Source organism: Aedes aegypti, chromosome 1, assembly GCF_002204515.2.
Source record: "Aedes aegypti strain LVP_AGWG chromosome 1, AaegL5.0 Primary Assembly, whole genome shotgun sequence".
In the NCBI taxonomy this organism is placed as follows: Eukaryota; Metazoa; Arthropoda; class Insecta; order Diptera; family Culicidae; genus Aedes; species Aedes aegypti.
The window spans coordinates 80,997,345-81,024,557 of NC_035107.1; the positions used below are offsets into that span (position 1 = coordinate 80,997,345).

Sequence of the window (27,213 nt, forward strand, 5' to 3'; positions counted from 1 at the left end):
TTATTATCAAACTTGTCACAAAACATTTTTTTTTTATGTATATAAAAGTACGTTTATTGTCGTTTAAGCTTAGCTAAAATTATTAACATAATTATTCAAACTCCGACTTCAAAATTGAATGCTAGTTCATTAACATCTATCCTATCATTAGAGTTAATAATGAAGGTAGTGTAGATAACAAGAATCTTTAGTATTGTTGTTCTCGTTGTCGTCGCAATCATTTCTAACGCTGGTCGTAATAGTTCCTCAGTTTGCAATGTGCGTCCGCCAGTCAAACGCTGCAGTTTTTGTCGAAGTAGTTCGTTAGCTGCTCTCACTCGGGGGCAGTCGAAAAATTTGTGTTGAATGGTTTCAACTTGTGTACCACAGTGGGTGCATTGTTCCCCATCTGCACGTCGAATTCGGTGGAGTAGTCTACGATGTGGGACTTTTTGGTTCACCCATACGTAGAGATCGCTGCGATCATTGGATGATAGATTTCTGCTTGAAATGTTTTTCCAGACACGAGGCCAATTGGTCTCTGGATTATTTATTTCCACCTTTGGTCTTTCAGTGCGATCGATGAAAAAACGATGAATCAAACACGCCGAGGGATTTTGACGTATTTGGAAGGGAAGATTCGGGATGTTACTCACAAGCAACTTAAGGCATGGAAGATCTGCGATGGAATTGGCTTGAGGAAGATTTGCTTGTAGATAGGATTTATAATACGGTAGGAAGTCAAGTTCATGCATATGCCTGTTGATTAATAGTGCTTTGCATTTCATTGTTGGCAAATGCAAGTTTATTCCACCCCCTTCTCTGTTGCGTGCTAACTGCTGCATCGGAATTGTAGCGCTAAGTCCATGGAACAGGTAGCGTCTCATAGTTGATGTGAGTTTCGCGATATGAGCCGAGGTAGGTAGCAGATTTGCGGCTACATACCAGATCTTCGATGATAAAAATACATTTAGCAGCGTTACTTTTTGGTGAAACGACAGACTCCGTAAAGAGTGCAGCCAAACAAGGCGCGAGAAGTTTGTTACTAGGGTGTCCCAGTTTAGTGAAACCATTTCTCGAATTGAGTTCGAGAAAATCACACCAAGAATTTTGATGTTGTGTTCAGTACGAAGCCACGGCACCGTTAAGGGAGTGTCAATGTGGCCGACATCAATTGCTGTTGTTTTTGCTTCGTTTAGGCGCGCTCCTGATACGCGTCCAAAGCGCGTAAACAATTCTCGCATGGCATTCAATTTGTCGTTACTAGTGACAAGGGCACTAATGTCGTCCGCATAGGCAACTACCAAATCGGCACCACACACTTGCTCCAGCCTTAGCAGAAGAGGGTACAGGTAGAGCACAAACAAGTGCATGGAGAGAGGATCTCCTTGCCGAACCGAACGTTCGATCGGGAATGGTGCGGAAAGATGACCGTTGATGAGAAGACGTGAAGAGGAGGCTGTTGCTATTCGTGAGAGAAGATCGACCAGATGCGTGTTGAAACCGAGAGATCGCATGGTGTTGAACAAAAAACGATGATCAACACGATCGAAAGCATGTTCCAGATCGAATGCAACCAGTTTACCCTTTCTCCGATTTCCCTTTAACTGAGCAATTCTATCTTTTACTGCGAGAGTGGCTTGAAATATATTGCGTCCGGCATTCGAGCATTTCTGTGATTGTGTTAGAACGGAATGAGAGCGCATCACATTTTCCATCCGTTTTTTCAATATTCGAGAAAGTATTTTGTAGTCGTAGTTGATTAGACTTATTGGTCTGTACGATCGTGCGCTGTCTCCCGCTCCACGTTTTTCAAATAGCACTACAACGCCATCGACGAACTGAGTCGGAATATTAGATCCGAGGGCTTCATTCAGTATGAAATTAAGCTCTCGATGGATGACGTCGAATGTCCGCAGATAGAATTCTTTTGGAAGACCATCGGGACCTGGAGATTTTTTCGACGCACTACTACGAATGGCAGAGAGTATTTCGGTTGTTGTGATTTCATCCATGCATGTTGCATTAACAGCATCTTGGTCAGGGATAACCCTTTCACAGTGAAATGGACCGGGTTCTTCTTCTACGTCTTCGCGTGCATAGAGAGCAGTGAAATAACGCACCATGTGATCCCGTATCGCAGCATCATCGTTGATTATTTCTTCTCTCTCGTTCCGCAGTTGTTCGATAGTCGTTCGCTTCCTTGTGCGCTCTCCCAGTTGGAAAGCGGATAGTGGCTCACCGGCGACGAATGTTTCGTTTATTCTCATAAACATTTCGGAGAACTTACGCTGGTGTTGGAGCATCTGAGCCTTTATTTGGTTGATGGTGGTGATCATGACAGGATTGTTTTGGTATCCATCGTAAGCCCGCTGTAGCATTTCGTAGAGTCGTTGCTGCTCACGATTGAAACAATCGAAAGCGATTTTCGATTTCCATCGAAAAAAAGATTTTGTTTTTGGTTTTGCCACTGCTAGCCACCATTCCATCCATGATTGGAAGTTGCGGCGTTGTCGAGTCCAATACTGCCATCGTGTTTGAAACTCATGGACATTTTCATCGGTGAGGAGGTGAGGGCGGAGAGACCAGAAGCCCCTACCGCGCGCTTGGTCTGGGAGGGGAAGGCATATTCTGGCGGTGACCGCTTTGTGGTCAGAAAAGCAACACACATGGACATGAATTGCTCTCAGCTGTTCACGAAGACCGCTGCTAACATAGAGCCGATCGAGCCTGGACGAAGAATTGTGTGTGATGTAAGTGTATTCTGTTTCGCGCGGCCGCAGTTGTTGCCACACATCGTGTAGCCGAAGCTGTTGAATAGTTGCGTGTAGTGCGGGGCTGGAGTTGTTGCCAGTTGCGTCGCACTGCCGCAGCACGCAGTTAAAATCGCCGCCGAGAACGATATGATCGGTGCGATGTCGTAGATAGTAGGCAACGGTGTAGTTAAAGAAGCGTTCTCTTTCGGCACGATGAACAGAACCCGATGGAGCATACACGTTACAGAGGGTTGTGTTGTGTACACGCAAAGCTAGTAGTCTTCCGTCCAGGCTCTTCTCTACATGAGAGTATCGGATATGTTCTTTGAGAGCGATCGCTGTCCCTCTTCGCATATGATCCACATTACAGACAACGTTATAACCGGGCATGGTAAGTTGCTCGTTTTCAATCTCCTGTAGAAATACTATATCCAGGTCGGTTGTTCGAAAAAACGTACGAAGAGCGGCGAGTTTAGTAGTGTTGGTTATCGTGTTAATGTTGATTGTTGCTTTTTTTTTTTTTTTTTTTTTTTTTTTTTTTTTTTTTTTTTTTTTTTTTTTTTTTTTTTTTTTTTTTTTTTTTTTTTTTTTTTGATAGCGATAGGGGTAGTACTGGCACTCTTAATCTGCCCTAAGCTCCTTCCCAGCATTTGCTTTTATAAGCCTCTATTGCGTTCATCACACAGACGTTCCTAAGCAATGCTGCTCAAATGGTCACTGTGTACCCTAGCAGCAATCAGCCCTTACCGTAGTTATGCAATCTAGTAGTTTAGACTACTATCAAACTATGATAAGGCCTGAAATGCTACTAGAGTGGTTAAAGTGAAGAACGAAATAGTTTTATTAAAAGGTCCTCATTCCCCATTTCATTCACTCACTCACTATCGTCACTTTTATTTTCGACACTATCACGTTTATCACCGATTATCACTCATCAACTTTCGTAATACACTTCAGATATACTTTCCATTATATCACTTTTCACATCACACCATTTTCATATAAATTCATTGTTATTACCATTTACCATCTGTTAGCATTACTAAGTAATTAAAAGATATTCAATTTAGATGTTTCATTATTTGTGTTGCTGTAGAGTCATTACTATTCAAACCACAGTTTAGCACTATCAACAAAGTTACAGTAAAACAAAATCACTTCGATCCATTCTTCTGCACTCGCTGTCATTATTAACACTTTTATCATGCATGTTTGAAGAACTAGGCAATAATGTTTATATTCAGAGAAACGATTGCAAAATGTATTATGGCCTTTATTAAATTAGTAGAGTTCACATCATTATACATCATTATTATATTTCTAACAAAACTATCAAAACTATCAGAATCACTTCCAATTTCATTTTCAAATTTTCATCACCATAGATATTATTATAAACACACTATTAGCACCAACACAATCACTAAATTTAATAACAACAAGTGTTACGCGCAGTTCCACCAAACACCCATTCTTATGTTGCATTATAAAACGATTGATCACACGTTAGCTTCGAAACTTAACAACCATTACTGATTAGTACAAAGGATGCTACAGCTTGTGGTAAACGAACTGAACCATCAACAACCAGCACTGGTATATAAGTAACTAATGAGCCCTGGCGGTCCCTCCGTTCAAAGAGGACCTGATAATATGCCGAAACATATTAACAGATCCTCCGCCTGAATGCAGCCGTTTCATGATAAATCATGAACCGTTAGAGGTGTGCCAAAGTATTGGGAAGGTGATATGTTTCACAGACGGGTATTATTACGGTGCACCTTCTACTTTGACACCGTCAAACCCTGTGATCGTGGCCAGGGAATGTTGATTGTTGCTATATTGATACTAGTGTGTTGCATTATTGTTGAGCGTCGTTAGTTTGTGGGGCGTGTTCGGTACCTGAGCAGTATTCTTCGTTCGGTCGCATTTTCTTACCCGGCGGAGACCGTTGGCTTCGCGTCCGACGACTGCTGGTAGATGCTTGGGATGTTTGAGAGCTATCCGTTTCGTTGCCGTCGTTTTTACGATGCGAAGTAGTAGTACCGATCGGAATCGGTGTCATCTGGATAACAGGTTCACCTGTGGAGGGCTTCTGCTTACCGACCATGGCAGCGGGAGGAGCCATCGCATTTTTTGGTGTCGTTGGAGCTCGTGTTCCTTTCGGATGCTTGTTGATGGTTTGCGATGGTGTACTTGTTGGACGTGTATTGGATTCCGCTCTAGCTCGAGGGACATTGTTCGGCTTCGCCGGTTGTTTGGCGACATTGGCGTACGACTGATCTGCAACGAGCTTCTGCACGAGCAGTTTTTTATTTTGAACGCACGGTATGCCAACGTGTACGTATTCTTGGCAGTGCAAACAGGTTTGCCTCTGCCCCTTGTAGCCCACCGCCGTGTCTTCACCATGTATTGTAACGAGGGATGGGATGTTTTTTTTCACTACCATCCGAACGATGCGAACACCGGTCTTCACTCCAGCAAAAGCGGATCGTTCATCCCATAGCAGATCACGAATATGGAGAACATCGCCGAATTCGGAGAGGAAATCGGAAATTTGTTCGTTGGTTACGTCATTTGAAAGGTCGAACAAGCTTACTTCTACCGCTCCGTCTTCCATCATTATGCGTAGCTTGTAGGCTTTTTTGTCAAACACGAATTCGTGTTTATTGTCGTGTCGTTGTACGATCGTCTGGGCGAGTTCGAGGCTGCTGACCTCCACGAACGTACATCCTAGCCACCTGCTTGGTTGAAGAAGAAGCACGTTCTCTCGCGACAGACCGAGTTCTTTTCCAATGAATTTGTGGATTTCTTCATGGGAAAGTTGCTTCGGGAACTGTGAATAGTCGACGCGAAAGGTATTTTCGCGGCGCGGCATAGCGGAACACTTCGACGCGATGAATGTTATCACGACGCTTGGTTTGACGATGTATTAAACTGACAAAAATCGTACGAAATAGTCCGTGAACGACTTCCAAAACCTGCTCTTTCGAAACCATCGACTGATCGGCTTGGAAGTTGAGCGCTAACTGTCACAAAACATCACAGAATTATTTTTACACATAGTTTCTTATCAGTAAGAATAGTTCTGTGATGTTTTGTGACAAGTTTGATAATAATTTTGTCTTTTGAAGTCAGCTGATTCATAAATTGTGGGTGATTCAACTGCGTGGGGTGACTGTATTGCTTGACAAATTACTAGATTGCATGGAGAACTATCAAGAAATTACTAAAAAATCGTTGGAACATTTCATGGACTAATCCAAGACCGGTAGTATCGTGTACTAAGTATACACATCTTAAACAAAACTAGCTAGTTGCACGGAGCCTAGTGCTGCTGGCGATGGCTGATGATGCATTTGAATTCTCAAGGCATTCCTAGATTATCTTTTTGACGATTTCTTGAGCTAATCCTACATAACTCCCGAAGCACACTATATAGAAGGCTGAATTGACGTAAACATTTCTGCAAAACATCACTTGATTAATTCCAAGAAAATGATTAATCATATTTCGTAGTATTAATAGAAATAGAGTATTTAAAAAAAAAATTAAAAAAAAGTAAAAATAAGCGATTTTTCGACTATTTGGAAGAAAAGTTTTTAAATATAATTTTTCAAAATGCTATCAACAAAATAATATTGCTGTCTTACAAAAGTGATCATAAAAGTATCGGAAACATAAATCGTACTTTCATTTTTGGATTGTTTGTCTCGGTATATTCTATAACTCGATAATTCTATAAATCGATGGTCCCTTGAATATCGAGTTATGGAGAGTCGACTGTATCTTCCAATGATCTTTCAGTTGCAATAATACTACAGCCAGACTTTTTCCATTAAGTTAGGCGAAAACGCGCAAAATTTCTCAGTATGTTTTATCAATGCCTACTTTTTACATATGGGAGTGACTTGCGATTCACGACAGTACACAAACTATTACTTTTTTCCTTAACAGTACTGGTAGCGACTCTTGCCTAAAATAAGAGACCAAAACAGACCAGACAAGAACCAAAAAGATATCAAAAATAGACCAATACGGAACCAAATTACGGAAAAAAAAACCGGAATCAGGAGATAAGATTTTTATTCCTCAAATAATCTTGGCAGATATTTTACTAGGAATATTTGAAGGATATTTTTAATGAGAATCCTCAGGAAATTACGACAAGTAGTACTGCTCGTATTTCTCAAAATGTTTCCTCCAACGATTCCTTCAAGAGTTCATTTCGTGATTTTTACGGACTTCTTAAGGAATCCTTCCAAAAGATTCGCTTTAAGAAATCAGGAAATCTACTAAGGATAACTACAGAAATTACATAAGGGTTTTCATTAGGAGTTCCTCCAAAGATACTTTCAGATTTTTCTACCCAATGATTCTACCATCCCTTTCTCTAGAACTTCCTGCAATATTCTCATTTAGAATATTTGCTAGAATTCGCTTGAGCCTGAAAATGATTAAGTAAAAAAATGCTAGAATTCAACCAGTATTTCCTGCAGGCATTTTCCAGAATTTCCACAAGATTGTCGTTTATAGCCGAAAATTCCATCAGGAATTCTTCCAGGAAACTGTTGAGAAATTTCCAAAATCTAAAAAAAAGTGATTTCTTCAGGAATATCTGTAGGAAAATTACATGGATTTTTTTTTTTCAGAAATTAATGTAGATTTTTTATATAATTTAGGATGAATTTCAAAAAGAAATCCTTAAGTAACATCTGATGAAACTTGATTGAGGTTAGAGTAACCCTCCAATAACTCCCATAAAGTTTTATGTAGGAACTTCTAGACTCTCGTGAAAATATTGGATGATTTCCTAAACAAGTTGCTACAGAAATTCTTTTGAAATTATCGGACGGATTCCCTGAAGAAATTTATGTAAGGAGATCAGGGGAATTATTGGAAAGATAACTGAAGTATTAGCTGGTGTGAAATCTTAAATAAATTTTCGAAAAACCCACTTGATCCGATACTTTAGAAATTACTCGAGAAATTGTTTGGGAGAACTGTAGCAGGTTTAAATATACTACAATACATCAATTCCTGGGTGAATGTGGATGATTTTTTTTTGTTGGGATTCATACGGAAATGCCAGGAAGGATAATTGGAGAAACTGGTATTCTTGTAGATCTTCCTGCAAAAATCCCTGAACAAAATTCTTGGAATACTCTGGAATGAATCTTTCTGGGATTTCTTGAAAAAACTCCTGTAGGAATGTTAGGTAAACCTCCTAAAGTAACATGTGGGGCAACCCATGGAAGAATTAGTCAACAAATCTGGAGGAATTACTGAGAATTACTTTCACCATTACTTCTGTCAAAAATAGAGACTTTTTAGAGACTTGCATTAGAAATAGACCAATTTTCTAAAAAGAGATCTACTACCAGCCCTGCTGTAAGCTCTGTTAATATACTTCGGGAATCTTTATTACAAAATTATGCAAGGAAGCCAAAGAAAAAAAATAGACAGATTCAAAGAAATTACAGAATAATACCACTGGCTGTCAAGTGTCGCAGTTTGTTCTAGTTATTGTCAAATCTGTAAGAGTAAACTGGTCCGAAAAAGGTTATAAAGTTTGATCAAGTAATAAATCACTGATGAAGTTGATCTTATCAATGACCTTGAAGCTTTCTAAGTATTGTGTTAATGACCGACATGAAAACAGTCACTTTCAATTTGCTGTCAAGGATTCCTTGGGGACGGCCCTGGTGTAGTGGTTAGAACACACGCCGAGGATTTGGGATCGAATCCCATCCCCAAGATAGTCACTTATGATGTCAAAGTTAAAGTGACGACTTCCTTCGGAAGGGAAGTAAATCCGTTGGTCTTGAAGTGAACTAGCCTAGGGCAAAAAATCTTAATAAAGAAGATAGAAACAAAAATATGAAAATTTATCTGGACTTTCTAGACACAAGAAATTTGCCAACGTTTGTCCTACCCTGGGAGGGAGAAACCAATACAAAATTTCTCTACGTCACAGTGAGCCGAGATTTTGCTGTCACGAACTGTCACTGTGAGCCCGGATCATAAACAACGGACAAACATGATAAAAGCGCGTAATTAGCCAAAGCATATTTTTGCATTTCATCAAAAGTAGTAAAAATCGAATTAGAATCAATTCATGTACATTCAAAAGTAACATCACGAGAGCACCGTTTATTCTATATGAATATTAAGTATTGGAATGAGCCTCTTTTTACTGTTTTCAATAAAACTAAAAATAAAACGCATAGAAAACTGTGGCCCTTTTTCAATGTTTGTCCAGAAAGATCGAAAGTACACAACAAATGAAAATTAGCGATTTTCACCAAGCCTGCCTTGATTGTCGTTGGCGAACTGGAGTTATCTTGCAGTTTGGAAAAAAATTGTCTCAAATTTCGTGTGTGGTATCTGTGCCTCCCTCCCAGGTCCTACCCATGGTTTAAATGTGTACGCGCCTCTGCATGTAACAAAATGAAAATGAAACATCATTAGATTTTTTATGTAAGGGCTTAGTTGGACCTATCGTAAGGTTGTTTTGACATGTAATAGGTTTTGTATGAATGTTTGAAAACCAATTTTGGCCCAGAGTGGGGCAAAAGTGCGAGAGTTCGTGCCATATTATTTCACAAAAAACTTGCATATTACCTTAAACCGACTAAAATTTAGCGAAATATGTATGATCGTGTGAACAAAGTAACAAAAATTTCACATTTTACCTCAGTTTTACAAAAAATGCTATTTTCGAACACATTTCAATTAATCTTTGACCCAAATTTAGTGTGTATTTTTATACAAACATCATTTTACGGAGAGTAAAAGGTATTTTTAACACAAAAGTATCAATATCAGTCAGTGAACTTTAGCCTCACACTTGATTCGAACTCTTGTTCCACCGGTGAGGCAAAAGTTCGTTTAAGACAATCATAACTGTTATAACTAAAAATATGTAGATATGTTGACACAAGTTTGTTCAGCAACATTGCAACTAACACTGATTATACCACTAACTTTACTACTCTATATTACTTTGTGAAATCATGCGAAGAATTCCGGAATAAACTCCCTGAAGAACTGCTATAAGGATCTGGACTCTTTAGGAAGTCTTGGAAGATTCTCTAGAAAACTTGCTAGAAAATTATCGAAAAAGCGGAGCCTATCCTACAAAATTTTTTGAAGAAAAAATACGCAGGAAGTTCCTTGAGGAGATCTTTTAATACACCCTGAATCAATTTTGGTAGCACTACTAAAACATTTCCTGGAGGAAAGTTTGGTGGAATTTCTTTTAACTTCCTTTGAGGAATGGTTGAAAAAACGTAGAGAATCTATGGCAGTTTTGCTAAACGAATGTTTAGCATTAGCATTAAACAATTTACGCGAATTCGTGTATGATACTATACTGTCCTGTTTAGAACTTTGTATTACTGTTGCCTTTCTTAAGACTAACATCTGACTCTTAGACAAGATTGGCACATCCTCCTATAGTCGGAAGGAATGCTGGGTAATGGAAAGGAGTGATTGATTGAACACCTGCTTAAGAAATATGCAGAGTTCTCTACGATTTCTCATAATTGTTACAGGCTATAGTGGAATTATATTGGAAAGGGTAAGGAAATAGGATACGTTTGGTAGATGTTTTGGAAATTTTGTAGTATACGACTACAGATCAGAGTAAACTCACCGAATTCCTACTTTTAAACTCCTCTACAATTCACAGCGCTTTTTTTTAATGCATTGCGCGCCGACACGCGCCCATATAAAAAAAAATGCTCGTAAATCCATGATAAAATGCATAGTGACAGTAAAGAACTCGACATTTTGCTGAACAAATGTTTATAGAATATTCCAGGACCATTTAATTGAAAGCTATTCTCAGAACTAAGAATATTTTCATAAATATTCGTAGGTGTTCCTAAAGATATCCTGATAGCAAATTGTAGAGTAATCTTTCGATAAACTCAATGGAAGAATCTTCCAAGTGAAGTAGTACATTATTATAATCATAGTATTGCGTTCAACCCACAAACATAATCATAAAAATACATTGTTGGTGGATTAGAAAGATGATAAAAATGATCGAATTTATAAGAAATTTGTGCAGAATATTAAATACAATTTCATCACGAAATTAAAAAAGGGACTTAAGCGATCATTTTGTTAGAAAAAGACTGGACGTAGTTATTTAAAAAATATGTAGAGATCTGGTGTTATAGAATGCTATAACCATTCATTAAAATGTTGAATTTCATGAAATAGTTTTGTTTACAAAATTGGATTCATTTGAAAATCTACCAAGCCTCCTGAACAAGATTTATTTCGAATCTCAATGATGCGAAATTCAAAATAAATCTTCTTCAGGAGGCTTGGGAGATTTTACACCAGAGTTTAAATATCATTTTTTAGTGATTGAGGGCTAATTAAGAGGCATATACTACCAACCATTTTACATAGAGTCCTAAAACAATGTAAATTTCGTAGCATGCAACCGTTTCATGTTGGGAACCACTGCTTTAGTGGCTCTAATGGTAACAAATTACCGCCTTCCGCTGAGTGAGCCGACGATGGCACAGAAACACGGTATCACCATCCAGTATGTATGATAACTATCATGCAAAGCGAGGCAAAGACAACAGGGAACTGAAGTAAACACGGAGACGTTGATGACTCTATGAGAACGTCACACGTTTATCTTCGCCGAACAAAACGACATTTGATAAGAAACAGATGGACGTTTGCGATTGATAACGGACAAAACAATGGTCTTTCCTGGGTTGTTTCGAAAAGCAATTTGCAAATTGGTTCGATGGTTCAATTGGGTTCATCGATGTAATTTATCAAAGCTGCAATGTTCATGGTCATGACGATTCAAATTTTTTCGAACTCCCTTGACACATTTAGGCATCTCATTCAAATCTACTGCGCGAAGTCATGGTCGTGATAATTCCAGTTTAGTTACACAAACATATCAGCACCATCACTCGCTGATCCTACGCCTCAACGTGTTAACGATATATCTTCCGATTTCGCGCACAAACAGAACTCAATAGGTTCAGCACGAGTTCAATTTCGGTCTCACGTGACTTTGGCTCGTTTCTTCAAATGGGCCAATCAATTCCTCCAGTACACATAACGAATTGAATTCCACAATTTCATCATACATTCACCGCGTACAGCGCACTTCACTTCACACTCGTAAACTCAAATCCAGCCGTTGATTTTGGATTTCCTTATCGCCCCTGAAGACGGTCACAGATTTGTTTCCTAACGGCCTGAATCTGTCCGGTAAGGCACAACCGTATCTTCTCAGTAAACAACAAAACGGATGACTTCACCGAGCAGCAGCAGCAGAGGCGCCTATTGAATACATAGGGCCCCAAAACACCGAAAAGAAGTCGTCTTGTTAACGCGACGGTCGTAAACGTACTAGCACTTGGGAATCGCGGAGACTGCCAGCCGCTGCTACTGGGAGAAACTACATCACATCGATTCGGAGCAAAGAGCAGAAGACACCCGACGCCACGGAGGAGTGATTAGAGAAGAATCGTTGTTATAATTTCTAATTTATGGAAATAACTAACAAAATTAAGGCGAAGTAGGCCGTCATTCCAATTTGTACGCGTCGTTGATGATTGTTGCTAAATAATGTTAAAATTTCGAATTAAAGAAAATCAGTTGGTATTGCACTGACGCATCTGAAAAAGTATCAGCATACTCTCTGCATGTCAGCACATATAGTGATACTTTTCCAGATGAATATAAACTACGAGGATTGAGTTTTTTTTTTCTTTTTGAAATTGCGAATTGCAATGTCAACATGGCTGCCAAAACCAATGACGGACTACTAAGCCTTAATGTGCATCAGTTCCCGCATAACTGAGCACATCCACAGTTATTAACTGACAGCTTTCTTTGCCAAAGTTTCTATTTTTGCATTCGTATATCATGTGGTAAGTACGATGATACTCTATCTCTATGTCCAGGGAAGTCAGCATGACTTTGCTTTGTAGCTGCGGACTCTAACCACTCGGCTAAGGAAGGCCCTTATATCAAAAAGTTATAGATGTGTTATTTTTGTAACTCTAATAAAATGTCTTGAAGAACAAAAAACATATCAGAGAAACTTCAACTTTTGAACCAAAATGGACATCAACAATCTCTTTACATTAAAATTTGCGTTTTCCTAAATATAAAAATCGTTTATAGCTTTTTTTGATTTTGACTACTTATAACCGTGTTTTTTTTTAATACTGCCCCATTAAATGCAAACAATAATTTCAACCATGATTGACCCAAATCACTCCTGTGTTTGTCGTCTCCGTATAGTCAAATATACGCGTGAGAATCAGTCGCTGCCGGACGCGGGGCTCTCGGCGCAATACAGATTTCTACGACGCGCTGACACCGGACGGACGACGTTGAATGTGCGGGAGATGTTTTTATTACAATTATCGATTTTACGAACAGATTGGAATTTCGGAGACGACGCACGCTCGCTCGCGGAGAACGGTGGAGTTAATTTCCGAAATGAGAATGGATGTCAGTTTGGGGCCAAAAATAGTACGATTGGCATCGGAAGTCTACAAAATTGGACGGTCTTCTCATATAATGAATTCATCACCGAATATCTGCTGCAAGTTAGGGTAGGTCATGTTTTTTTCGTCAGGTTTATAGTTTTATGTAGAATGCTAAAAACACTGTGAAATTCCTGAACAGGGCTGGTAGCGACTGAGTGTCTTAAGAATAGGAACTATAGAGCCTATGCCTGAAAAAAGAAAGCAAAAAGAATAAAAAAAAAGACCAAACAAGAATCGAGAAAACAAAGAGGAACCAGGAGATTCCCAGTTCTCTGAGAACCAGATCTCATGAAGATTTCTCAGATATAATCCGATTTTATGGAATTCTCAATGACATTGCGATAGGTATTGCTTCTCATTTTTTTTATGTTTTTGGCCAGGATTTTTACAGAAATTATCTCAGGCAGGCAATTTGTTTTCATTTGATTTGATTGGCTCAGAGCTGTAGCAGCAGATGATAAACAGGTTATCATGTTGTGTTGCGGATAAATAATAAGAGAGAAAGATTGAGATGCTCTCAATTTACTGAGGGAATTCAAACCCTGATATCTTCCAGTTATTACTCCAAAAATTTCAGTTGATCGTTTGGTGTTACTTTTACAGACTTGCTAAGAAATTCTCCAAGATAGGATTCAATATGGAATGTTTCTAATGATAACCACAGAAATTATTCGAGAGATTCCATGAGGAATTGCTTCCGAACATCATCCGCAGATTCTTTGATAAATTGCTCAATGAAGTCCTAATTATTTTTCTACCTTTATTAGCGAGATTTGTAACCGTGGACTATTTCACCTCAGGACCAATGCCTTTACTTCCCTTCCGAAGGAAGTCGTTCAAAAGCGTTACGGACGGGGGTCGAAAATTGCCAATTTTAGCATTAAGTAATAAATGGATGCCACCTTAATGCATTTTCAATCAATTCCTGGAGTCAATTGTGGATGAATGCTTGAAAGATCCATATGAGTAATTCTCGCTGAAACCAGGCCGCCATCGGCACACATCTTTAGAATTCCAATTTTCTGTCACGGATCGCTAGTATATACTAAAACTAATGGGTGGTCCTTTCGGTTTTCTCAAATTGATGGACCCCTCGTACGCCAGCTAACCAAACAGTTTTCAAAAAAGCCTATTTTTTGATAAATAATTTTTTTTTCCGCGTGATATGTTCTACATTTTCCTTGGAACACATAGCAAACTTAGTGGCACCGATTAAGGAAGGATAAAACTTTCATTTGAAGATAAAAAAAATAATGGCAATTTAAAATTTGGCCGCCATCTTGATTTTTATCAGAAAAACTATTTTCACCATTAGCGCACCGCTTGATTTGAATTCTCAATTGGTGCAAATCTTCGGTTGCATCCGAGGTTCAGAGCGATCAACGTATTTCGACAGCTACTAATCTATAGCTGTCAATATACTTAGAGCGATGGCACAGAACGGACAGACAGATAACAGTTGAAATCCACGCTTAGCAATTTTTACTTATTCTTGTATGGTATAGTTAAATCCTTGGAGTTTTCATAAAGTTACCTAAAATATTGATCTTAGTTGATCTGCTTAAATAAAATATTTATTCAAGCGTCTTGCGATTTGTGTCAAGAAGTTCCATATATAATCGTAGAAATTTATCTGCGTGGATTTCAACCGTTTCCCTGTCTGTCTGCTTTGTGCCATTATTTGAATCAAAGTTTAAACCGAAGTACACATGTACCGGGTTTGGCGTGGTACACTGGTACCGATACGAAGCGCGTTTGCGGTTCAACATTGCCCATAGCGGCCTGGTTTCACCGAGAATTGCTAATATAAAAATGTTCGTAAGAATAAAAAGGAAATAATCAGTTTCCTGGGAAAAATATAAACGTCTTCTTCGTGGATTTTTTTGGAATAATTCTTAAAAATTATCAACTGGTGAAATCGGTCAAACAATAACAAAAAGAAATAACTGAAGAAAATCTTGGAACAATTCCTGGAAAAAAAATAACAAAAGTGAATACGGGAATAATGTCTGGATATTTTTCGAGCATAATCCCTGGGGAAATTACTGAAGGTAGTAGCTTTGAAGTACCTAAGAATCCTGAAGCAAATTCTCTAGGAATTACTTTAATCAAAGAAATAGTTAAATGAATTTCTGAACGAATATCTGGGACATCAATTATCCTATGTCTAGAGGTAGTTAGCCCTGATCCTATATGTATGTATGGTAGCGACCGAGTGTCTTAAGAATAGGAACTATGCTTGAAAAAAGAGACCAATCTGGAACCAAAAAGAGACCATTTAGAAATCAAATAGAGATCACACAAGTACCATGAGATAGGAGTTTTCATATGATTTGTTTTTAGGGAAGCCGACCAGACATTTCTCTATAGAATTGCGACAAGTATTACTGTATGCTTTTCGTTTAAAATATATTTAAAAATTCAACGAGGAAATTTATTAAGTTTAACTCTAGAAATTACTTCAGAGATTCCAGATTTCACCATTAACTTTTACAGGAATTCTTTCAAAGAGTATTTCAAAAAAATTCTCAAGAAAAGCCAAGTTCTTCCTGGTGTTCATGGAGTGATTTTTCCATCGAATCCACTACGATTTTATCAAAATTTTCCGTTTAGAGCAGTAAGCGATGCTGCTGTGATGCTTTCACTGATTTCATAAATTCTCTCCGGATTCATTTGAAAAAAAAATACAGGAATTTTTCCAGGAATGTCTTCAGAAAATTGCCAAGGATCATTTTTAGATTTTTTTTTTTTTTTTTTTTGAGAAATACCTTTGAAAATCTGGGACAAATTTATAAAACAAATCCTTCATTAATCTTTGAAGAAACTTCTGTAAAAATCCTGATGAACTCATGAAAAGATATCTGAAAGAACTTTCTTATTCCCGAGGAAGTCATGGTGGATTTTCCAAATAAATTACCAAGATATTTATTTTTTTTTTATGGTGCTCAGTTGGAGCTGTCTGACTGCTTTACTTGTCAAGGCTGAACCCTTGATCTGGCGTTTGCCAAGTTTCCCCTCTACCAGGACCAATACTCAGACGGACTAGGCTATGGTGCCCACATGAACACTGTTTTTTTATTAGTATTGTGACGTGATAGTTTTTGAAAAATACCCATATTCCCTTGCTTCTGAGAAAAGGAAGCATTGTGAAAATCAGCAGCTCCATCAGAATTTGTTTGAAATAAATAATACAATACTATATTGTCTTATGTGGAATATTGTCTAGTCAAAATGGTTTTGAATAATTTGTTATTTAAGTGCTACTCTGATTACTCCTGTCATTTACGTAAGATTAGGGCCTTAAATGTCAATTGTCGTCAAGTCTTAACAAAATTAGGCTGTTTAGTAGTAGTTCTAGTTATTTTCATTTTTATTGTTAAAAGTATTTATTGGTCATTACGTTCATATATCCTTGTCTGTTCAACAATTTCTCGAACCTAGCAAGTGAACCCTAATGATCGATCTCAGCGTCTTACTTTCCATAGTCATTTTTATAGTGAATATTAAAGTGTAAAGTTACCTTAGGCTTCTATAACAGTCTCCTACAAGATTCACTTTTCAGTGGCAAATGCAATGCTTCACAACGCCTACTTTCTACTTTTTAAATTTTGCGAAAATGAAGCTGGAATTAGATTATTTATACCGTTGTTACAAAAGAGGTATTTCTTTTTATGGCAATGTAAAAACCATATTGAAATAAGATTGTCGCCACATATTTCTACTCAGTGAATCTATTAGTCATTTTTCTCAGAGTAATATTCCCTACGTCATACATGATAACGATGTGTCTAGCTAGCTAATAGTAAGAGTGGCTACGGATCATTCTGGTTAGCAAAAGGCAAACTGAACGTCACCAATAGTATTAATGTTCACTTCGAATAAATTAATTATTTGAAATGGGCATCAATTCTATCAATGACGCAGAATGTCCGTTGGATCACATCCGATACCACTACTACAGGTTACTCCTTTGGTTTCCATCATATGGGCTAATGGATTATGCCCTCCCATCGCGGCAAGATCGCATAACCAAGGGGAGGGAAATAAATTACCAAGATATTTATTGAAATAATAATCAAACGAATCCCCATATTCTAAAAACATACTAGGAAAACATCGAACACAATCTCAATGTTAAACCTTAAATTAAATTTGGAAGAATTCTTGAAGATTTTATTTGAAAAATTACTCGAGAAGTGTTTGGAAGAACTGAACGAGTAATTCGAATATGAAAAAAAAAATCTGGAAGAGTTGTCAATAGATTTCCTTGAACAATCCCTGGCGGCACTTTGTAGCAATTAATATGACAAACCCTTGTGGAATCATGTAGAAATCCAAATAATTTATTGGAAAAACTGTAAAATCGGCGAAGGAACACCTTGAAGTATTCTTGTGAGGTTTCCTAGAAAAAAAAAAAAAACTATTATTTTCTTGTTTTCTCTAGAATGCTCTGCAGAAACTTTAATATATATATTTTTTTTTAATTCTAGAATGACCTTTCGAGATTTTTTTTATAAAAACTGTAGAAATCTTTGGAAGATCCCCAAGAGTATCGATTGGAAAAAGTGATCTACCCTCTTTTTCCCGTAGATTGCCTTTTTTGGGCGAGTACTAGGGGAACAACACTAATTTCCAATTTTTAAGAATTCTGTGCCAAAAGTAGGCTAAAATCGTATAGTAGGGTCGAAAATTGGTGCTTTTTTCTTAACTAAACAGGGACTGTTAAATACGCGTAATTTATAGACTCACGTTAATACTGATTTGGTTTTATTACCTGCACACTAAGCTCTTACGGTGAATTTCACCGTAATCTCAACAGCTGAACAGATCGGTGAAATAAAACACCGTAATTCAGTGCGCATCGTACCTTCGTGCTGTGCGTACACGAATTCTCTCTGCTCTTGGAAGTTTTCTTAAAAACTACCTAAAGCAATAAAACAGTACTTTTCAGTGCTACAAAAACAGTACTTTTCAGTGCTAAAATTCAAAACGGTACTTTTCAGTGCTACTAAAACAGTACTTTTCAGTACTATTTTTTATACTATTGATCCCTTTACGATCCTTGTTTGGACCCGTGCCTTCGATTTTTCGTTGGACCCGTTGGCGAAAGCTAGCGGTGGTAATCCTTCTTGGACACCGTCTTGGGAAAAAAACCTTTCGAAGGTCACGTCTTCTTTCGTTTATTAATTAAACATGGTATCAACAACAAACAAAAGGAAAGGTGAATCTTTGAATTCACTACTTCCTTCCAAAAAAGTGGGTTTTAAAACTGTCACTACACGTGGCAAGAATGGAAGAAAGAACGCTTCCCCGGAATGCGAAGTTTCTTCCAAGGGTGAAATGAATAATTGTATCGAAATGAGCAATCAGTTCGATGCTCTAGACAAATTTTCCGAACACCAAATCGAAGCAGCCTCTAGCCCAGGCTCTTTGATTTAAGTGAGGAAGCAAAGAGTGCCGCCTATCGTGGTCAGTTGTTCCGAATTTGGGGGATTTAGGCAGGAGATCTTGAACTCCATTAGGGGAATCAAGGTTTCCTTCCAAATCGCAAAGAAAGGAGACTGTCGCGTTTTGCCGGAAACTCTTAAAGATCGTGAGCTTCTTCTCAAACATCTTGAAGAGAAGAAGCACAAATTTTTTACTTATGACGACAAAACTGAACGTTTGTTCAAAGTTGTCTTGAAAGGTCTCTCAAGTGACTATAAATCACCTGAAGAGATCAAAAATGGAATAAATGATTTACTTGGATTTTCCCCTGTTCAAGTAATCATTATGAAAAAGAGAACCCAATCTGGCATTGTTCGGAAAAGGCTTTCTCAAGAATTTTATTTAGTTCACTTTAACAAAAAAGAACTAAATAATATTAAAGCTTTAGAAAAAGCAAAACTTTTGTTTGATGTCCGTGTGACATGGGAACATTTCCAGAAACCTGGAGGAAATTACCAGAACCCCACTCAGTGCCGTCGGTGCCAAAAGTGGGGTCATGGTACAAAAAATTGCCGCATGGATGCTAAATGCATGATTTGCGGAGGTTCTTCTCACGCTAAGGACGTCTGTCCAGTGAAGGAAGATACCACCAAATTCATATGCTGTAATTGCGGGGCTAACCATAAGTCCAATTTTTGGAATTGTCCTTCACGCAAAAGGGTCATTGAGGCTCGTGCCAGACAGATGAAAGATAATATCCGTTACGATAACGGTCGTTTCCGGAATTTGCCTGGTAGAGTATCGAACAATGCTCATTTTTCAGTTAACGATCGCTTGATCATGAATCATACCCATCAGGAAGATCATAATCATGCTCATTCACAAACTAATTTTAATCCGTCGGGTAGCCGTTCGAATCTTTCTATTTCGAATGTATCTACCCACGGTAAATCCTTTGCCGATATCGTAGCAGGAAATTCGAACTCCTCTCCTGTTCGTTCCATGGGTACCCATTCTACTTGTTTCAAATCAAATGGAAAAAACCCTACCGCCACAGGTAACTCCGCTTCTTCGTCTACCGGAAATTCCAATGGGAAATCACATGACATGTCTGCCTCTGATTTTAATTTTCTAACTGAACAATTGAATCTAATGATTGATGCAATGTTCAAAGCCACCACTATGACTGAAGCAGTCCAAGTAGGTGTAAAATTTACAAATAAAATTGTTATTGGATTACGTTTTTCTAATGGATCCAAATAATAATTTAAATATTTTAAATTGGAATGCTCGTTCTCTGAATGGTAAAGAGGACGAGCTGTTTAATTTTCTTACGGTTAATAACGTGCATATAGCAGTTATTACCGAAACGTATTTAAAACCTGGATCTAAACTCAAAAGAGATCCTAACTTTTTTGTTTATCGTAATGATCGACTTGATGGGGCATGTGGGGGAGTTGCAATCATCATTCATAGGCGTATAAAGCATGAACTGTTTTCATCATTTGAAACTAAAGTTTTTGAAACTTTAGGTGTTTCTGTTGAAACACAGTTTGGTAAATATACTTTCATAGCTGCCTATTTGCCTTTTCAATGCTCTGGACAGCAAGTTAATTTGCTCCAAACTGACTTGCGTAAATTGACTCGCAATAAGTCAAAATTTTTTGTCATTGGTGACTTTAATGCCAAACATCGGTCATGGAATAATTCTCAAAGTAATTCCAACGGCAGAATTTTATTTGATGAGTGCTCTTCAGGATATTTCTCAATTCAATACCCTGATAGCCCCACATGTTTTTCTTCTTCTAGAAATCCATCTACGATTGATTTGGTCTTAACCGACTCTAGTCATCTTTGTAGCCAACTGATTACTCATGCTGATTTTGATTCTGATCATGTCCCTGTTACATTTCAAATATCCCAAGAAGCGATTCTCAATCCTATCAGCTCCACTTTCAATTATTTACGAGCCGACTGGAATATATATAAAACGTATGTTGACTCCAATCTTGATGTTAACATTTCTTTAGAAACTAAACTTGATATTGACAATGCTCTTGAAACTTTAACAAATTCCATTGTTGAAGCCCGGAGCATTGCAATTCCAAAATGTGAAGTAAAATTTGAATCCGTGATTATAGACGATGATCTTAAACTCTTGATCCGTCTTAAAAACGTGAGGAGAAGGCAATTTCAACGCACTCGCGATCCTGCTATGAAAATTATATGGCAGGATTTGCAGAAAGAAATCAAGAAACGTTTTGCTCAATTAAGAAACAAAAATTTTGAAAATAAAATTTCTCAATTGGACCCTGGCTCTAAGCCCTATTGGAAATTATCTAAAATCTTGAAAAAACCTCAGAAGCCAATACCGGCATTGAAAGAGGAAAACAAATTATTACTAACTAATTGCGAAAAAGCTCAAAAACTTGCTATGCAGTTTGAAAGTGCGCACAATTTTAATTTAGGACTTACTAGTCCAATTGAAAATGAAGTTACTCAGGAGTTCGAAAATATTCTCAATCAAGAGAACGTTTTCGAAAATTCCTGGGAGACTGATTTGGAAGAAGTGAGAACTATTATTAAAAAATTCAAAAACATGAAAGCTCCTGGCGATGATGGAATTTTCTACATCCTCATCAAGAAACTTCCAGAAAGTAGCTTATCATTTTTAGTTGATATATTTAACAAATGTTTTCAATTAGCATATTTTCCTGACAAATGGAAAAATGCTAAGGTTGTTCCAATTTTAAAACCAGACAAAAATCCTGCAGAAGCTTCTAGCTATCGTCCAATCAGTTTGCTTTCCTCCATCAGTAAACTTTTTGAAAAGGTTATTTTGAACAGAATGATGGCCCACATCAACGAAAATTCAATTTTTGCCAATGAACAGTTCGGATTCCGCCATGGACATTCGACCACTCATCAACTTTTACGTGTAACAAATTTGATCCGTTCCAACAAATCTGAAGGCTATTCTACTGGTCTTGCTCTTCTAGACATAGAAAAAGCATTCGACAGTGTTTGGCATGAAGGTTTGATTGTAAAATTAAAAAACTTTAATTTTCCAACATACATTGTTAGAATAATTCAAAGTTATCTATCAAATCGTACACTTCAGGTTAATTATCAGAACTCCAGATCTGAAAGACTTCTTGTAAGAGCTGGTGTTCCTCAAGGCAGCATTTTGGGACCAATATTATACAATATTTTCACATCTGACTTACCTGAGCTACCTCAGGGATGTCAAAAATCTTTGTTTGCGGATGACACAGGCCTCTCCGCCAAAGGACGAAGCCTGCGTGTCATCTGTAGTCGATTGCAAAAAAGTTTGGATATTTTTTCTTCGTACTTTCAAAAATGGAAGATTTCTCCTAATGCTTCCAAAACTCAACTAATAATATTCCCACATAAACCAAAAGCTCTTTATTTGAAACCTTCAAGTAGACATGTTGTCACGATGAGAGGGGTTCCAATAAATTGGTCAGATGAAGTTAAGTATCTAGGGCTCATGCTAGATAAGAATTTAACTTTCAAAAATCACATTGAGGGCATTCAAGCCAAATGTAATAAATATTTAAAATGTCTCTATCCCCTTATTAATAGAAAATCAAAACTTTGTCTTAAGAACAAGCTGTTGATATTCAAACAAATTTTCAGGCCAGCCATGTTGTATGCTGTACCAATATGGACTAGCTGCTGTAATACCAGGAAGAAAGCTCTGCAGAGAATTCAAAATAAAATTTTGAAAATGATTCTGAGGCTTCCTCCCTGGTATAGTACCAATGAGTTACATAGAATATCCAATGTTGAAACATTGGAACAAATATCAAATACAATCATTAATAATTTCAGGCAAAAATCGTTACAATCTTCTATTGCCACGATTAATGCGTTATATGTTTAGGTTAAGTTAGGTTAAGTATATTAAAAACTTTTTTTTTTCTCTTATAAGCAGGTGAAATCAACTCACCTGTAAAAAAAAAACTGAACTGCTACGGCAAATGAAATGTAATATGTTGTTAACAAAATGTTAATTAAATCTTAAATTTGTTTTACCAAATTAGGATGATAGTGTTGTCTAATAACACAGAACACCTAGATATAAGAAATGAATGTAATGTTTGGAATGATACTAATAAAGAAATTAAAAAAAAAAAAAAAAACACCGTAATTCCTTCGAAATTTAACGGATTCCGGTGATTTTTCACCGAATACTGTAAAAATTTACCGTACTCCGTTTATTTATTTCACCGAACTGTTCAGCTGTTGAGATTTTACAGGAATCCGTAAAATAATTTAAGTGTGTGTACAAAGCCCCCTTTTTGTAGTTTCCTCTGACTAAACTAAAAGCAAAACAACAACAGATCCGTTGCATGGTCAAATATCAGTTCCAAAGATGTGATTCCTCAGAGATCAAATCGACTATTTTTGATAAGGGACATGCCTTCTCTGAGGTAAAAGGTGTAAAAAGCGGAACCTTTTCATCACATTCGCTTTTCCACGAATTTCTAAGGAATCGTCACAAGAACTAAACAGAAACCTATCAATGGAAATTAAATAATGCGACGTGCATTATATACTAAGGATAATGGTTGCAGTTGCTAATCCAAACTACAGGTGAAATCGGGGGAAAATCTCCAAAGGGAATCCTGGAGTAGTATCTGGGAAAATGTTAAAAGTAATTCCTTTCGAAATTTTTGGAGGTATTTTCGTTGGACTTCCTGGACAAAATTCTGAACAAGAAACTTGAAGTATTGTACAATAGATCTTTGGGGGAACCTCCGGACAAATTCCTTGGAGAGTTTGTGGGAAAACTCTACAAGAATTTGTGGAGGAATGCCTGGATGAGCTTCTGGAAGTATTGCAAAAGAAATCTCTGGAAATCACTAGATTCATGAAACTTTTTATTCGAGGAATCTCAAAAGAAATTCCTTGAGAATCCGAATGATTTTCTGCAAGGAGAAAGAAGAAAATAGTTACTTTAGGGGCCATTTTGGTTAAAAAAGAGACTTTTGAGATCCTCCATTAAAAGTAGAGCCATTTTACAGACTTTAATTTAAAAAAGAGACCATGTCTCTAAAACTAAACCTGCTACATGCCTGAAGGAAAACCTGATTACGCCAATCAATCCCATCAATTAAAACACCTTCGCCCCAAGTATCGTGGAATTTGATTCTCTTCAATGACGTTCCCCCAATATCGCGATATTAATATGAAGTGTCGATCAAAACTCAAATTGGAAGGACAAACTTCTCGGGTTAACCCCAACCTAGGCCATCAAATACGATTCAGCAATCGGTTTATATTTTGTTTAGGTAGGTAACTATAAACCGGTTCGAAATATTATTTACTAAAGGGTCGCATCCCCATAGGCAGACAGACAGGCATCACGGTTTTTTCACGTCACGATTTTTTTTTCTTTTATTTACATGGGATGGGACTAGACTAGGAGAGCAAGTTACGCTCATTTACATTGCTAAACAGTTATACTTTAGTTAGCTATATAAAATAACAACAGCTCAGCTGTTAGAGATTTACATTTTTACATTACACTACTGTTCGTGAAGCAGAAGAATGGACCAGGAATGGTTCAATCGAGTGCTTACCATAAAGTGAAGCACATAGAAGTTTTACACATGGCTCGAAATTCGATCATTCCTGGAAGAACGTGGTGCCCTAATTGGATGCACTTGCACCTTGCAAATCCTTGACCCAATAACCTGTTTCTGCTGCAACTGAACTGGATGAGTATACAATTTCTCTCCACGCTATGAATCGAGAGCTGAAGCACCAGGGCTTCAGATCCGACACCAAATGAATCTATTTTTATCGAACCGTTCTCTGCATGCAAAGTGCAAAGTCAATGCCATCCATCCAGCTCGAGCGATAATAAGGCACCAAACGCAAAATCCTCCCGCCGACCGTTCGAGCGTGATTAACCCTTGCCCCGCACTCTCTGTTACGTAACTTCCGTTTCACCAGCTGGAAACAGGCGCTTCCTAATCAATAAATGAGCAAGTGCAAAAAAACGTACCCTTCCGATGGTGATGATGGCCCCATCGTCTCCCACGTAGAATCCGGGCCGTCCGGACGGGGTCTGACTGGCACTTCCGTTGCCCTCGCTGCCGTTGTTGCTACTGCTGCTTCCGCCCAATCCGCTGCAGCTGCTGTTGCTGATGTCCTGCTTCAGGCCCTGGTAGCCCGATTCCAGCTCCGTGTAGGACATGGTTCCTCTTTGGGATGAATTCCACAATCAACGTCCCACAATAAGGGGGGAAAACGAACAATCTTCACTTCCAGCTCTACTCTCCGGAGGAACGAACCAGCAAATAGGAATCAACTTTTATCTTGACTCGCTTCAACAGTGACTCCAACTCATATTCGTACAGGGAACTGGTTTCACATCAAGTTGGTTACAAACTGTCAAATGATTCATCGACTTCGAAATACTTTATCAATAATGAAAGTCATAAGTGTTATATATTGTTGGGCAATCATTTACTTTGATCTTCGGAATACCTAATGGAAAAATATTGAATTAGTGTCTGAAATTGACCGCCAATTCCACTTTTCAAAATTCAAACTTACAACATTTAGAGCTCAATTTTAATGCGCTATGTTGTTGTTCAAGTTCTTCATTGCGTTGTTAAGATGTGGTAGAATACATTTGGACAAGTTATGAATGGACTGTTTTTTTTCAGTTCTGACATTTGCTCCAATTTTACTAGGGTCTTAATCAGATATTCAACTAAGCGATGGTATATAAATTATGTCACAATAAATTTGGACTTTTTCGAGCCCTCCCCTCCCCCTTGTTTTTGTATGAGACCTCCAAAGAATGTGTAAGGATTGTCACGCAAAGTCCCCCCTCTCTATGAGCGTGTGATATAGTTAGTGCATGAACCCTAATCTTTGTGCACAAGGAGCCATATTGCTTTCAGAAATGCACATGAGCTTCATTCTCGGTCAACTAACAATTTCCAGAATAGCTATATGAGTCAACGTCAACATTTCACATAAGGACGTTTCGCATACGGACGTTCGGCATAATGGATATTTGACATAATCAAAATTATATGTTTTTTTTTTTAAATGCTACCTGTTCTTCCATGAAACTGCTTTATGCGAAACGTCCATTATGCCAAACGTCCGTATGCGAAACGTCTTTATGCGAAATAGATCATCCCAAACGGTAAGTACAAAACAGTCCTATCTATTCAAATGGTGTCAACGAGCTGAATGACGACCTGAGTTGGTATTTTGATTTAAAGTTGGGAATTCTTTGGAAAATGGCCCAGAGGATCAAAAATATATGTGGGTCCGACTTATATTGGTTACCTTATTAACCCCTCTACCGGCAGTTTCATTTTTTTACCGCAAAAAAATATTAGCCTTAGATATTAATGTGGGTTATGGCTCCGCGTCGGTCCCCCAAGGAATTTTGGAATATCTCCGGTTTCAGATGACCAAAAATCATTATCGACACATATTCTAAAACTAGAAATTTTTTTGAGAGCTTGTGAAAAGCTGGTGCAAAAATACAAAGAAACAAGAAAGTTATCGCGATTTGAATATTCTTTTTGGGGTAAAAAATGAAGTTGCCGGTAGAGGGGTTGAAGTAGAAGGTATATCAAGGCTCTCCAAAATATAACATTCAAAAAATAACTGCAAAATTTATCTTTTATTTTATGTATAATTTTATTTAGAACTGAATATTGAACATTGGGATAAAATCATGATGTGGACATGTAGACACCATGGTGTAGGGCATGTTTGTTGTATTTGTTGTAAATTATTTCTATTGCTGTTTGCGTTTGCGCTTCGAATGCGGTAATTACAAAGTTATCAAAGGACTCTTAGCAACCATGATCGATATCACCGCCAACCAAGCAAAGAAAATCAAACTCTGACTTCGCTATCTTTGTGAAGAATCTAACCGCGTTTGATGTTCCAGTATTCGATATTTGCATTTCAAACACACGCGCGAAAAAAATCTGTGATAAAAATACTATTGTAGCTGGCTACACCCATTCTTGAAACCACCATGGAATTTCAGAACAATTTACTATGTTTACGGTACATCCCACCACATTATTGGTACATTTGACAGAAATAATTTACAACAATTTGATTTCGACAACAGACATTGCAAAATCAAGCGCATTTCTGGTCTGCTGAAAATTGTCGGTGCGCTTAAGTTAACCCCCTAAATTGGTAGTTTTCAAACTATGACAAAAATTGCTGATGATTTCTGTAAACTGGATACCTTTCAACCGTAACTCTTTCAATGCTCACGAATATCATTTCAACAATGGATCCATCAATAACAAATATGAACGTTACTGTTCGGCTTGATGGATAGCAAAGTAACATTTTAAAAGTGGGATTTTTCATAAGTTTACCTAAGTTTTATATATGTCCTCTTTTACAGTATTGGACAAAACAATAGCAACTTTTCAGATTTTTCATATAAAATGATCAACTTTGGTAAACTAGAG

The 27,213-nt window shown here is 37.7% G+C and overlaps 1 protein-coding gene across 22 annotated transcripts in view; it reads right to left on the reverse strand.

The window, feature by feature from the left end:
* LOC5571312 (inositol hexakisphosphate and diphosphoinositol-pentakisphosphate kinase 2) overlaps positions 1-27,213 on the reverse strand; it is an 80,163-nt gene that overhangs the window by 50,143 nt on the left and 2,807 nt on the right. For 7 of the 22 annotated variants that reach the window (XM_021840718.1, XM_021840730.1, XM_021840703.1 and 4 more), the window contains exon 2: positions 24,750-25,017. The exons of 1 other annotated variant lie outside the window; for it this stretch is intronic. In XM_021840718.1, the coding sequence (XP_021696410.1) occupies positions 24,750-24,941 (192 nt within the window). In that variant the 5' untranslated portion in view covers positions 24,942-25,017. Of the gene's footprint in view, positions 1-11,667; positions 12,144-24,749; positions 25,018-27,213 lie in introns of those variants that run through there. 14 more of the 22 variants (XM_021840613.1, XM_021840607.1, XM_021840670.1 and 11 more) reach the window with 4 other exon arrangements.